Source organism: Ochotona princeps, chromosome X (assembly GCF_030435755.1).
Source record: "Ochotona princeps isolate mOchPri1 chromosome X, mOchPri1.hap1, whole genome shotgun sequence".
Lineage (NCBI taxonomy): Eukaryota > Metazoa > Chordata > Mammalia > Lagomorpha > Ochotonidae > Ochotona > Ochotona princeps.
This window is the reverse complement of record NC_080865.1, coordinates 54,075,927-54,091,766: the sequence shown is the minus strand read 5'-3', so window position 1 is coordinate 54,091,766 and position 15,840 is coordinate 54,075,927. Positions and strand designations below refer to the sequence as shown.

Here is a 15,840-nt window from a genome sequence, read left to right as displayed (position 1 = left end):
AGACATAAAATTCTGGTAGCTAACCTTTTTATAGTGATTTGATGTATTAATTCATTTGATCAGTTTAATCACTTTATAAATATTTACTCCGTGTCTTTACGTATAAAGCAATTGAGATACTATAATGGCAATTAAGTTGACCAGGATTGCATAGCAGTAGAAATACATTAGAACACGTATATTTTGTTGTTATTCCATTTTGTCTTCCTACAATAAGGAAATGTTTTGCATTTTTACTATAATTATGAGCAATTCCTATTTAATATAGATTTCTAAGTATTGAAACTTTTAGCATACCATCTTAGATATTAAATTTAATATAAAGTTTTGTTGTAATGTGCTTGAGACTGTTTAAAATTTGTGAATGATCTTGAAATATATATATGCGTGATCACATTATGTACATAGATAGATACTATATAGATTAATCACACTTACGGACTAGGCATTTGTTGTGATCAGATGTCTTTTGGTTGATTGATTATACACAGCTTTTAGGACTCCTAATCATTAAATCCATGTGTCAAGATCCTGTATTTTATGTCATTAAGCCAAATACGTATCGATACTTTGCATTGAGTTATTTACTTGAAGTACAGAGTGACCGGGATAGGAGGAGTGGGAGACACATGTGTGCATGCACACAAAGAGAGAGCGGGTGTCCCATAGAGGTGGCAGGGACCCAAGTACTTAGGCCATCCTCTGCTGTTTCTCCAGGTCTATTAGCAGCGAGCTGGTTCAGAAGTGGAGTATCTTGAACTCCAACTGATACACCAGTGTGGAATACTGGTATCATAAATAAAAGTTTAAAATATTGCACCACAGAACCACCCCAACTAAAGATTTTTAAAGCATCTGTTTCATATTATTCTTCGTTGAACTCCCATTCTTCATCAGTTTCTGTAATAAGAGACTATCCTACTTCAATGTTTATCCTGTCATTGTCCATGAACTCAAATTATCATGAGGTTTAGCAATATAATGACAAGTGAATTTTGACAGGGCGATATTGCTTCGGTTTTTGTTGAGTTATACAAATGCATGCTGTGAATAATGGTGGTATTACTGACAGCTCACAGACAAATGTAAACTAGTGTCTTGCGTATGATGTTATTTATATCACTAAGCCTTGACTGAGGTTTAGGAATCAAGGAAGCAAAATCACACAGCAGCGTGAATACGTTGAGGATCATTAATTTCATTGTGTCAATTTGTTACAGTGCCAGGTAATGATTTTACAAATAATTAGACATTAACAGGTAGAAACGAATTTATCTCCTCTTTGCTTTTATGATGCATGTAATGATAGATGTACTATAATACAAGCTATACAAGCTGCTTTTTTCAGGTATACAACGTCTCTTAAGGTCTTGAAGAAAATGAAATATGGCATGCCAGTAACCGATCAGTGACTGTATAAAATACATTAACAGCTTTTTTTCTTTAAGTTACTTTTAATTGAAGCTCATTTATCTTGGCTTAGAAAGATGTAATACTTTCAGGTCATTCTTTTAGAAAATGACACTAGACCTCTAAAGTCAAAAGGACAAATGATAGTTTCAGGTTGATAAAATTATTTTTGCAATAGTTGAGATTTATATTATTTGCCTTAGTTTCACCTCTTCTCATGTACAGAAGAACATATTTCTGAAGGATAAATTTGGAAAATGTTAATTATATCAAGTTTCTGACTTACACATTTTAAAATGCCAAATTTACAACAGTCTGGTGTGAAATGCCTATTTTTTTGTATTTTTGTTTTGTTTAGTTTTATAATATCCTCTTGGACTGGATTTTTCTGTTTTTATTACCAAATTGTATGTAATGCAAACAAATCAATATAAAAGGATTGAAATGATTAACTTCCCAGTCCTGGTACTTGATAAGTCCCCAAATGAAGAAAACAATTTAAGATAAGCTATCAAATCTTTAGCCTCGGTTTAATAAGTTAATTAGCTAAAATACATTCCATATTTTTAGCCAAAGCTATAGAATCTAATGAAACGTTTTAGAGACCCAAGGATTTGTTTCAAATTCAAAACATGACAGAGCCCACTTAATTCAAGCTAAATTTTTTTCCTGAGAAGTAGTCACATCACCTGGGCTGAATACACTTGTCTTGTTCTCTTCTTAACATAGAGATAATCGCTTACCTTATTTGTGCATACTGTGATGAAATCGTTAGAAATACTTATGTATTGTCAAGTTTCTTATGGCTAAATGGTGATACATTTTATATTACCTTAGAAAGATCATTATCATTGATTTCACAGTTTTATAATCAGCATCTGCTAGGGTTTATTTGCTTGTTTACAGTTATTTAAATTTCATATATATATTAATTCAAATACATATATATGTATTTGAAAGGCAGAGAGAGAGAGAGAGAGAGAGAAATGTCTTAAATCCACTGGGTCTTTCACATGTGTGGCAGGATCCTAAGTACATGGGCCATCTTCTGCAGCTTTCCTAGGTACATTGTCAAAAGGCTGGATTGGAAGTAGAGTAACTTGGACTCCAAACAGCTTAACCTACTGTACCACAAACACAGAGACAAGGCAGTCATTCAGCAGTACCTATGAGAGCCCTTGTTAGAGCCTTGTTTCACTTGCAGGTCCGGGCATGGTAGGGATACTTGATTGTGGGTATGAAGTACCTGTCAGTTTCTATGGCTCCTCAAGGGGCTCGCCTACCCTCTTTGTTCCTATTTGTGTAAAGCACATCAGGCGGATTTACTTGTCACTGTGAGTTTTGAAGTGAGGTCTGGATCACATTAGTGAATCTGCATAGGGAATCTTTTATTACTGCAGGGGGCTGTCCATGACTCTGAGAACCTCTGGGGAACTTCTCTAGATCGATGGGTATTGGTGGGTAGTCCCTCCCATCTGTTTCACAAAGTCTCAGCTAGTTGAATTTCTGTAACTGGGTTACTCAAATGCTTTTGGGGACCACAAGATGATGGGATGGCATATCCATCAGTTCACTAGGGCGTCTATGAATTGAACTGCCCAGAATAGGCTGCTCAGGTGCTACCTTGGGCCGAGAGTGAGGGTGAAGATTCTCTCCTTTGCTGGGGCAGTGGGAGAATGCGTGGCCCTACCTTACTGTTTTCCTGATGCTAACGGTTGGTGGACCAGGATGCCATATTACTTCCTGGGAGCCTCTACAGGCAGGGTTGCTGAGGGCTGGCTGCCAAGGTGCTTCCTGGGAATGAGGGCAAGCAGGCAGGGCATAGAAACCTTGTTAGATTTCATCAGGAATCATTGGTTAAGCAGCTAGGGCAGCTGGCCAACTGCTTCAAAGAACCCTGGCTAAATGAGATGTCGATATGGCTCTGATAGAATTTTCGCTGGGAAGGGGGCACAACATGGGCGAAGTTCTTGCCATGTAGCAGTGGGGGTAAGCTGGAAGCTTTCCAACTGCACTCAACAATTCTAAGTGCCACAAAATTCCCCAGCAGCAGATGTCTCAGATTCTGTGGCTTGAGCAGCGATTGTCAGCAGCATCTTACTTAACCATTCCTCACTGAGCAAAGTTCTTGGCTTAAGGTTGTCCTCAAGAAAGTGGGTGGTAGATGCTCTTTCCTTGATTCCTTCCCTATCTTATAAGGCCATCCCGAATCTCCGTGCTCTGTACTATCTCTGCCACATTCCACTGACACTGGCACACTACTTCAAACAATCCAGCGATGTAGTTGTTTTTATTTCTTTGTTTTGAGCCTTTTTCATGGAGAGAAGCCAGGTACGTCTGTAAGCTACCTTTTTTCCTCATCTTCACTATTTTTTTTTAAGAAGATTTATATATTTTTATTGGAAAATCAGATATACAGAGAGGAGGAGAGACAGACAGGAAGATCTTTCTTCCTATGATTCACTCCCCAAGCAGTCGCAATGGCTGGAGCTGAGCCAGTCCGATGCCGGGAACCAGGAACCTCTTCCGGGTCTCCCACGTGGGTGCAGGGTCCCAAGGCTTTGGGCCATCCTCGACTGCTTTCCCAGGCCACAAGCAGGGAGCTGGATGGGAAGTGGAGCTGCCGGGATTAAAACCAGCGCTCATATGGGATCCCAGGGCCTGCAAGGCGAGGACCTTAACCACTACACTGTTGCGCCAGGCCCATCTTACTAATTTTTAAGAGAGCTTTACCAGATATAATTTACCTACCACAGATTTCACCAATTTAAAATGAATGCCAATGAATTTTACTATGTTTGTAGAGTTGTACAATCAGATGCTTATAACAAGCAACTGAAAACAACTCATACCTTTCTGTAGGCTGTGAGTAATGCTGAGCCTAAACTTTGATACAACTTGCCCTCAAGGCCTTGTGAGTTTTCTTAGTGACAAATTCCCTCAGGACAAAAGCTCCTTTATTCTCTTTTTTGTTATTATTTTTTATTAGTTACTTTGCATTATGTGACACAGTTTATTTTCTTGTATTCAAGACCTCCTTCTCTGTTATTTCTTTCTGTATCTGAAGATTTTTTTAATACAAATATTTCATCTGGCAATTTTAATTGCATACAATAGAAAATAGAAAAATGATTCCAAGTAAACCTTGTCATTTTCAGCAATGGATGGGCCCCATTTGCCCTGTTTGCTCTTGAACCCACTTAGGTCACTCACATGCCTGACTGTACTCTTTATTTCTCACCCTTTTCAAACTCTGATACATGTTCCAAGGGACTGCCACCTGTAAGCTGACATTCTGTCTCCCTCTCAGTTTGTCGGATTAGCCAATGGCAAACAGTGGAAAGGTAGAAGGTAGTATGAAATGAGAAGCCTTATCTATTTCGCTACCATTGCCTTTCTCAGGCAGCTTTTCTCATGCCATCTATCACTCCCGGGAGCCACAGATCCCACTTAATAATCTCCCTCCTTTTGCCCGTTAGGTAGCTCCTGTGGCTTTAAGCCCTTGCCAAACAGCATGGTCTTCAGAGCAGTGGTGACACCTGTTCATGATGTTTTTCATTAATCCTTCAGTTTTCAGCACGGGAATGTACTCTTTGTTGAGTCAGTAGTTCTGTTTGGTTTCCCAGGCTTGTCTTAACATAAGCCTGGTTTGAAAAATTTAGGTTTTTTCTTTCTTATTCCCTGGTTGTACTCTGAGTATGACATCAAAGCAAAACCACCGTTTGTCCCCACTCCTGCACTGACATTACAGAAAGAGTAGCTATAGAAATAGGCAATGACCAGTTGATATACAAGAGTTGAATTCTGCCACGCAACCCCTATAGAGAGGAGTCCAGGAAACCTCTCTCTCACTGTGACTCTCAAATAAATACTTCTGAAAAATAAAATATTTCTAAAAAAAAATGCTACCGGCCTCACTTGGGGGTTGGACATTTTGAGGTCAGTTGTTAAGTCTCCACAAGAGACATCTACAGTGTCTGGATTCAAGTCCCAGCTCACTTTCCCATTTTGGCTTCCTGCTAAAGTGCATCCTAGTAGGTAGCATGTGATTATTTAGGAAGCTGGGTCCTTGATTCCCAATTCCAAGACTTGGATGTAGTTACTGTCTCCTGGCTTTAAAGCTGTGACCAAACTGGCATTTGGAAAGTGAACCAGCAGATAGGAGGTCTTTGTCTCTCTGTCACTGTGTCTGCCGTTCAAATATAATAATAATAAAAAAATTATTTGTCAGACCACCTCATTTCTCTAGCAATGTGACTTAAAGTTTTGCTAATTATGTGCTTTTCAGATTTGTGTGCATGTGTGTCGCCTCTTCCCTTTACCTCTATTAAAAATCCCTCTTATTGTAAATTATTCTATTTAATACATTCATTGCATTCTATTTAACATAAATTATTAACCTTATCTACAGGGAGGACTGGATTTTGTTCTTAGATCCTAGGATGTGATCTCTAGGACCTTGGAGTGTTTTATTTGATAGGAGATAATTTGTTTTCTTGGGATTTGAGGCCACCAGAAAGTCTGAGGGTTGGAATACAGTCTCAGTTTAGACCTATGGAGGAACTGATAGCTTTCTCTTTTTACTTATTATTTATTTGAAAGATGGGTTATAGACAGGAGGAGTGACAGAGAGAGACTCTGTAGGTTCATGCCCCAGATGAGTACAACAGCTGGACCAAACCAAAGCTAGGAAATGAGTTTCGTCCTGGTTTTCCACATGTAGTCAGGATCCCAAGTACTTGCGTCAGCTTCCACTGCTTTCCCAGATGGTTGAGCAGGGAGTTGGCTAGGAAGTGAAGCAGTCGGGAATTGGACCGGCTCCCATATGAGATGACAGAGTCATAGGCAGTAGCTTGATTCACTGTGACCCAGCCTGGATCTGTTAACTGAAAATATTAACCTACCCTTTGAGAGAGACTATAGAAAAAATTTTAGCCACATGAGGAGTATGTGAGCAAACCACAAATAAATTTGAACATCAATGGCTGGCATGAGCTTTTCTAATGCCCAGTACTCTGTGCATATTATTATACATCGTGACCAGCAGGAGATACCATTCTTGACTCCATGGAGAAAGGATATCTGAAAGTTTCACCTTTGCCCCTCTTTTGGACACTTTGTTGTATCTCTCATTTTATCCTGTATTGTTTCCCAGTAATAAAATACTGATATGACAAATTTCAGTGAATTTTATAGTACTCTTTCAGGGACTCTTCGAAGCTGAGGGTGATCTTGGAAACCTGCCAGTGTTGCAAGATTAAGGGTGGTGGTACAAGGGAATCTAATTCTCTTGACTCCATTCATATAGAAATTAACTATAGGTTATAGCAAAGCTTTGGAACTTTCTCTTCATCACTAGATCTTTTCAGCAATCTCACAGTATCTAAAAGGATAACAAGGGAAACTTTTTGCTGGGACTGCTACATTTCCTTCCTGTCACCCATCGTCCCTTTGGCTCTTGAATTTGATTGATTTAGAAATCTAAAGTAGAAGATATTTTATGTCTTATTCTTATATTTCTGCTATTTTCTTGGATCATGAAATGCAGTGGAAACATCGTTTTACAGGAAGCAAAGATTTATGATTTTTTTGCACATTGTTGCCACAAAATCCTAATACTTTAAAAACTGTTGTGGTAAACTGCCTTAGAGCGTATGATTTTTTTTTAACCTATCTGTAGGAGCACTTTGCTAGAAAAATTAGAGAAGCCCTAGGATAAATTCAGGTCAGCTCTTGAGCATTCCTTATAATCCCTTTTGTCTGGCCTCATCCTAGTTTTACATACTCCCCCTGCCCCAACACACACACACACACATAGAATAGCAACCAAAATTCTTTCATTGGAATTAGTGATATAACTGACCTTTAATTTTTACTATCAATGACTAGTAATATCTTCAGAGGGATTCTGAGAGAAGAAAAATGGTGGAAGTCACAAGCAAACTAGGAAACCAGTTCACATGTGACACATTGTTTGAGGTGATATGGCTTTATTAAGCTACTGGACTTGAGTTCTCCTGGCCACTATTGTAGCATAGCAGGTAAAGCCACTTGCTGTGATGTAAGCTTCTTATATGGCTGTAGGTTCAAATTCCAGCTGCTCTACTTTTACTTCAGCTCTCTGCTAATGGCCTGGGAAAAGCAGCAGAAAAATGGTTCAACTGCTTCCCAGGTCCCTGCCACCCATGTGGCTTGCGGGGGGGTGGGGGGAGTAAACCAGTGAGTGGAGGATCTCTCTGCTAATTTTAACTTTCAAATAAATAAATAAATCATTAAAAAGGAAACAAAAAAAAAGAACAGAAAACAAAGTCGGACAGTCATATAAGTGTTTATTTTTCTGCTTTTGTTGTTTTGGTCTATGAATTCTGTTGTTTTACCTCTGGCCTGGTATGACTTTAGAGACACAATTTTGCTATATAAAAATAACTTCTTTTCAAAAGTGAGACAAAGAAATATTACCAGTAATACATTGCATTACTTCATATTTTCATGGAAGTATGTATTTACCAAATAAATGACACATTGAAGCTTGAAAAAAATCTAGGATGAAAAGTTTTTACTTTGCATCCAGACTGTGGAAATGTGTTTTTTCTCCTGAAATGATTTTCACAGTTCTTGTCATTGAGGGAATCCCTTTCCCTTTGAGCCAGAAAGATTAAAAATGGTTGGCATACAACAAAACAATTTCTATGTTTGTGCTCTTGCCAATTTCTTCCATTTGCTGTCTTGACAGTTACCATTTACTGTGACTGAATGTCATTTCCTTAATAAAAATATATTTGCTTCTTTCGACAGATGTCAACTAGATATACTGTAATGATTTTAATCAAACTTTTAAGCAAGATTTTTGTTTATTTAAGACATATCATGTGAAGTAGAGTTAGTTTCAAACTTTAATATTGGGTAGTATATATTTGGAGCTCTTTCTATGATTAGAACAAAACATTGTGCCTATTAAAAGCAAAGGAACTATGGCATTACTACTGAATGGACAAATTCAGCTCTGTTTTAGCTTCCTTTCCTTTCACTTGATATTCTTCCTCCCCAAAAGAATTTCATATTATTTTATTTGTAATACAGAATCCTTCTTTCTTCGAACATTTCTTGTGGTTTTCTGCTCCTCAGAGGAATCATTGCTAATATTTGAAAAATCATATGGTAGGCTCTAATTTGGTATAGAGGAAATATTTTCATAACTATTGGAGAAAGAAGAGAGAGCATGCAAAATTTCTTTTTGACACTATCATGTACAGAGTAATCTTGTGCCATTAACCAAGCAATTTAGACTAATGGCTAATCATTAGAGCAACAGGACATCTATTGGTTTTGTATTGCTGTCATGGCAAATTACCACTAATTTAGTGGTTTATACGCCGTTTATTGGTTTTCTCACAAATCTCCATGTCAATGTTTGACATGAATATTCCAGGCTGCAATAATGTAAAAAGGATTATTTTCCCTTCTGGAGGCTTTAGAAAAAAATTCATTTTACTTGCAACGAAGATTATTGGTAGAATTTAACTCCCTGAACTTCTAAAACTGAAAATTTCTTTTCTTTGATGATTGTGAGCTAGAGACATTACCAGCTTCTAGAAGCCCTCTGTATCCTAGGTGCATGACACAGTTTTCAAAGACAACAATAATACATCAAATTTCTTCTGACCCCCCCTTAAAAAAAGATTTAACTATATTTATTTGAAAACGTTGAAGGGGCAGTGAGGAAGCAGAGTATCTTCCATCTGATCATTTGTCCACTCCCCAAATTGTCGTAGGGCCTGCAGCTGTGCCTTGCTGAAGCCAGGAAGCTTCTTCTGGTCTCCCACATTGGTACAGGGGCCCAAGCACTTGGATCATCCTCCATTGTTTTCCCAGACAAATTAGCAGGGAACTGGATCAGAATTGGAGCAGTCACCAGTGCCCATATAGGAGGCCAGCACTGCAGGCGGAAACTTTACCTATTTTGCTTCTGTGCCAGCTTCTTCTTATGCCCCTCCCACCATTCTCTCTTTCACTTTTCTAGTTTTACTTAATAAAACTCCCCTCTTCCCTTATTATCAGAAACAGTCATAAGTCCACCATTCAGCTATTTACTGTGAGGTAGGATGTGGTTATCTTAGCAAGCAGGCTATGCATCTGTCTCATATCAGTCCCCTTATCTACTCATTAATACAGCTTGTTTGGGGAGTAGGAATGGGGGCGGTAACATGGTAAATGGTAGACATAAGTACTTCTCCAAAATACTTCAGTATGGATATTATTAACCAAAATTCAGCTTATAGCTTTCTTTTGTTTGCTATAAAATTTGCATATGATAAAATATATCCTTTTTAGAGATTTATTTATTTCATTATTGGAAAGGTAGATTACAGAGAGTAGGAGACACAGAGAGAAAGATCTTCCATTCACTGCTTCATCCCTCAAGTTGTCACAATGGCTAGAGCTAACCTGGTCTGAAGCCAGGAGTCAGGAGTTTCTTCCAGGTCTCCTGTGTGGGTGCAGAATGTTAAGACTTTGGGCCATCCTCTCTACTGCTTTCCCAAGCCATAGCCAGGAAGCTGGATAGGAAGTGGAGCACTCGAGACATGAACTGGTACCTATATAGGATCCTGCCAATTGAAAGGCAAGGATTTAACCATTGAGCTATTGCACAGGGCCCAATAAAATGTGTATCTTATGTGCAGAAACCCCAACTTGTATCTAATGCGTACGCCTGTGCAGTTCTAACCCCATCAAATCTGAGATTATTACCATTGCACTAAAAATGTTAATTCATAACTTTTCTCATGCAATACCTTTTCCAATCTTTCCCAAAAGTAATCAGTTTTTTAAAATTGGATTAGTTTTTACCCTTTATAGAAATTCATTTAAATTAATCGTACAACATTGTTCTGTTCAGTTTTCTAACATATAACACTGATTTTGAGATTCTTTCTTGTTGGAATATTTCATGTAATTTTTTTCTATTTATGGGAAACGTTATATTAATATAATGTTCCTTTATTCTTATTTTAGCAGATACCAAGGCTGCTCCCAAATTTGGACTGTTATGAACACATTTCTTCTAATTTTCTGTGAGTAAATACTTTCCTTTTTCTTCAGTGACATCCAGGAGTGAAGTTTTGATCATTATTTTATTTTATTTTATTTTAACACCTAAAGAGACAAACAGAAACAGGGCTACAAGAGGCTCAAACAAGGGGCCAGGAACTAAATCTGCATCTCCTGTATGGGAGTAGCAGCCCACATGCTTGAGCCATCTTCTGCTGTCTTCCAAGGCGTGCATTAACAAGATGCTTCAATTGGAAGTGGAGATGGAACTCTTAACTCAAGCGCTCTAATATAGGATACAGGTGTCCTGATGGGTGTCTCAATTGTTGCATTAAACGCTATCCCCTAGGAATGAAATTTTGGAGAGTAGAATAGTTCTCATATTGCTTGTAGAATCCAGTTCTCAAATATCTCCTGAGCTTCCATTTGGGATTTCATTGAATTGTAAATTAATTTAGTTTTATGATATTCATTCTACATATAGCAACATTTAATCTGCTTCTATCTTTCCATTATATTTCACTATTTTATTTAAAGGTGTGTTTATAAATCTGTTTCCTATTGTATTATCTACTTGATTAATTTTGATAAATTGGGAAAATTACTAATTTCTACATATTGATAATGTGTATAAATCTCAAATCTATTAATCTGAATAGTTCAAATTATAGTTTCTCTTCAGTTTTCTGTTTAGACATGTAAAGCACAAAAAGTAAACGTTTCCTTTCACCAAAACATATCCTTTAAATCTACATGATCTCTATGTTTCCTTTTTTTTATAATCCTACCTACAAATGTTATGAAATAGGAAAGAAGATAGAAATGATGGAGGAAGTTCGTGAACTGGAAGAACTTCAAGACAAAGAAGGACATACTTTTGTATTTGATACCAGTTGCCTTAAAACATCTGTGCAGCATGCTGAAACCCACAAAGAAAAGAAAATGTACTATTGCTGTGAAGCGTGTGACTTCACGGCAGTAACAGAAAATGAGTTAGATTGTCATCGAGGCATTGCACATGGAGCATTGGCAGAATGCTCCATGGTCAGTTCTGATATAACACAGAGAGAAACACAAAAGCAAACTTTTATGAAAGAGTCAGTCATGGGGTCATCAAAAGATTCAGCTTCTTATGTGTGTAAGGTGTGTCCTTTTACTACTTCAGACTTAAGTATTTTTGAAAAACACATGGAATGCTTGCATTCATTATCATGTGTTGATTCATTTGATAGTTCTCTTGGTCTTGATAAATATAAAAATGACATCCTTGAAGAGCCAATTAATGTTGATGGCTCTAAACCATTAATGACAGAAGGACCAACTGCATTCCCAGTGATCTCTGCTCCAGAACAAGATGTGAAGCAAACATTTGCATCAAGCTCACAATCAAGTCATTCTTCAGAATTCCAGACGGAGTCACAAAAAATAATAAAAGCTCGGAAAAGCATTCGCCCATCAAGTGTGAATATTTGCGATGAAGACAACTCTCCTTGCAAGACTATGATGAGTAAAAGCAGCATTGACCACCAACCAAAGTATGTTCATCAGGCAGGAACAGAAAAATCAAATGCAGAGGCAAACTACAGTATTGTAAAACAGTCAGATGAATCATATCCTGGACATTTCAAAACAGAAGGTAGTTCTTTAGATTCTTTGCATCTGTTTTCATCATCAGCTGATTCGTGTAACAATGGTTTTATTTCTGATCCTCATAACCCCAACATGACAAAACCAGAAAGCTTCAAAGACCATAGGCATGTAGTTGTGACAGGGTTACTTGAATATCAGAAAGAAGGTTATGTTGAAGAGATAAGCAATCAAGACTTTTCAAATGACACAGCTGTTGCCACTTTGCAAAACCTTAGTTCTGAAAACAAAGATGAGTTTATAACACAACATAGAAGTTCCTGTGACATTGTTGGGCAGGGTGACTGCACTACACAAGCCATAAAAAATGAAACCTATAATGAAATTAATCAAGATGATGTAAAAATATTCCCACTGTTTCAAGGCATGGTAGAAGATCAAGAGCCAGGGGAAAATGCTGCCCTTAGTTATGGTCAAAATGATGGCTGTCATTTTGAACATGAAGATGGTGGAACTGATGTTTTACCTGAGAGTCATGATCTTCAGTATTTGGGAAGAATGGAAACTTCATCATCAAAATGTGATTCTGCTTCTGATTGCACTGACGTGTCTCTTAAGAATAAATTGTGTCCATATTGCCCAGCAAGATTTGCAACAGCTGTAGGGTTGTCAAATCATATCCGGGGTCATCTTAATAGAGCAAGATCAAATAATAAATCCCATAGTGTTAAATCACTGAAAGAGAGAAGCAAAAGTAACAAAAGGCAACATGTAAAAGGGAGTGGTACAGAGACACCTGTTAAGCAAGCTAGACAAGACACTGTGAAGTCTGACACTACTGTCAGACATATTTGTCAGCTCTGTGGTAGCTGGTTTTTAAATAGAATTGGTTTATCAAACCATGTTAGAGGCCACCTGAAAAGATTTGGATTGATCAAACTGAATTATCATGAAACTCCAATCTCTGTTGTAGATGAGATGGTCCAAGATGAAGGAAAATATGCAACAGTGTTAAAAGGATTGAACACTCAGCATCTTATTACTAGACGACATGTGGCTAAAAAAGCTAAATCACATGATGTACCTCAAAATATTATACCTCTTGAAATATACCATAATTCCATAAAGACTGAAACTCTACCAATGTCAACATCAAAGAAAGGAATTAATTTCCTAAATGAGTGTGATAAAACAAAACTGGGACTGTGCAGTAGAAAAAAGAATCAGTCTGTTCCAAATAAAAATAAAAGAATGGGGAAAGAAAAAAGTTCTGCTACTTCTCGTAAGCTCATTAATCCTGCAGCAAGTGGAAATCAGTTTGTTCAGAGAGGTGTTCTTCCATTAAATAATGATAGTACATTCCTGGATCACTCAGAAAAAAAGGACTTAACTGTGCACTCAACTTTAAGTTGTAACGAAACGGAATCAAGAGCAACATCTGGAAGCAAGAAGACAAAGCTCAAACTACCTGATAATCCTAACAAGATTTACACTCTCCGATGCAGGTTTTGTGACCTGCTCTTTCAAGGACCAGTGTCTATCCAAGGGGCCTGGATTAAACACTTACAGCGACATATGGTAAATGCTACTCTTCCCAATACTGGAGATAGCATGGTGGAAGTCACATCACCACCTTAAACGCTGTCTCCATTACAGAAATGGCATTTTTCTGCACTAAAAGCAGAAACAGTTTCACAGAACCAGAAAAATCTTTCACATAGCAAGTTTGAATTGGAAGTAAATCTGGAACTTTTTAAAATCACGTAAAATTATCTGTTGAATAAAGCAGAAAAAGGGGGGAAGTGAATTGCAGTGACATCAGAGCAAATAGTACAAAATCTTTGTATTTTATGTAGGTTGGAAGATTTGTTAAACACTGTATGTTTCCTGCAGTGTTACCTGAACACAAATTCTGTTTATTACCGATGAAATTTACATGGGAAAATAAGATACTATATTTTGTATGTATCTAGTGTTTTCTATAATAACAGGAACCACTAGTTATATTTAACCAATTTAGGACATTAAATACTTCATAATTTGAGACTGTTCATATATGACTGCATATTATTCCACCTAGATGTGTGTGAATTGATTATTTTAAGTCAGATCAAACGTTTTGGGTAGTAACAAAATGAAAGATACTGTATTTTGTTTGTGTGTATCTAGTGTTTTCTATAATGACAGGAACCACTAGTTATATTTAACCAATTTAGGACATTAAATACTTCATAATTTGAGACTGTTCATATAAGACCACGTATTATTCCACCTAGATGTGTATGAATTGATTTTTTTAAGTCAGATCAAACGTTTTTGATAGTAAAAGAAATGAAACATTGTTTAAGGAGTGCTTTTGTTTAAAGAAATAGGTACATAGTCTTGGAAATTCTTTTTGGTGTGTAAATATCATTTATTCTAGTTGGATTTCTAAGACAATAAAGTAGTGCCTCAGTGCTACCTCTTACTTCCTCAAAGAAGAACTGTTTAATCTTGATATATTACAGTAGATTGAAAAAAACGTATCTTTACTGCAAGACAACTTTGTGTTGCAGATTTGCTTGTTTTAAATGTTTTACCTAAAAGTCGACATATGTATAGAGCAGGACTTCCTACTGTTGAAATGTAATTTTACAAGACTGCCTACTACGCAAACTAGAATAGGCTTTTTCATTTATGTTATCATAGAAATTTTATCCATCAGCACAACTTACTACACCAATTAAAATGTTTACATTTGTTGAGAATACTAACAATATAGATTTTAGAACGTTGTTATGTATTAACATCTTGTAATATTCATGTTAAGAACAGACATAATAGAATTACTGTCAACAGTTGTGCTGTAAGAACTGGAAAATATTAGTCATGATATGCTGTGATTATTCCTTTAAAATCTCTCCAAAAACAAATTCATGCTGTTAATCTGATATCAGATTCTCTTACAAATAGTTTTTGTATGCAAACACCATTTTCTCTTGTTTTATGTTGTGTGGTTAATGCTATAGTTGATCCCAGGATGTGTATTGATACTTTTCTTTGTATGTGAATAAATCTAAAATCAGTTTAAATCAGGGATGTTTTGGTAAATATATACATACCTCACTGTCAGTGAATTTGCTTTGTATGGTATGTACTTACTAAGAAAGTGTGTAAATAAAAAGCAGTTAAAAAGAAAAAAGTAATATGTGCAATGAAAGTGCATGTGATTTGTGTTAATATGTTAATTTTGGTGGCAATTTGTTTAGTTTAACATTATAAGTGATAATGTTAACTGTATGATTGTTTTTGTCAGTTAAGGGAGTTTTTATTCTAAGTTTGTTAATATTTTACTAGTGAGTATAGCATTTGGAAAATTTGCCTTTGTATATGTTAGTTGTGTTTAATTCCGCGTCTAGTCTGTTATGGTGGACAATAACATCAGTAAGTTTTTTTTTCTAAATGTTTTACATTTTTGTACTAAATTCTACTTGCTCATATATACAATTATTCAATTTGGCAGTATTTCACCTGGCTTTTTATACTCATGCTCAGTAATCACATTAGATTATAATTTTGTATTATCAGGGTTTTTCATCTTTTATTAAGCGAATTCATATTCTTTTCCTACTTTTTCATGAATTGAGCTCACTCAATTTCAGACTTTCTTAAATGAGTAATTTATAGTACTGAAGCACTGTGTAGAAAATTTTTTATTAACTGATATTCTAGCGGTTAATGTCATTTTCAGATTTTAAAACTTGTAACTCAATCTAGTTTCAAGCTTACGGTACTAACTTTATGTTTCTTAAGGAT

At 36.5% G+C, this 15,840-nt stretch overlaps 1 protein-coding gene across 4 annotated transcripts in view; it reads left to right on the top strand.

Annotated features, from left to right (window-relative positions):
- Positions 1-13,869, top strand: part of LOC101534503 (ubiquitin-conjugating enzyme E2 D2-like) — a 75,367-nt gene extending 61,498 nt beyond the window's left edge. For all 4 annotated transcript variants that reach the window (XM_058659003.1, XM_058659002.1, XM_058659001.1 and 1 more), the window contains 2 exons: positions 10,423-10,481; positions 11,267-13,869. In XM_058659003.1, coding sequence (XP_058514986.1) covers positions 11,281-13,683 — 2,403 coding nt within the window. In that variant the 5' untranslated portion in view covers positions 10,423-10,481; positions 11,267-11,280 and the 3' untranslated portion in view covers positions 13,684-13,869. The remainder of the gene's footprint in view (positions 1-10,422; positions 10,482-11,266) is intronic.
- The last annotated feature ends 1,971 nt before the right edge of the window (positions 13,870-15,840 follow it).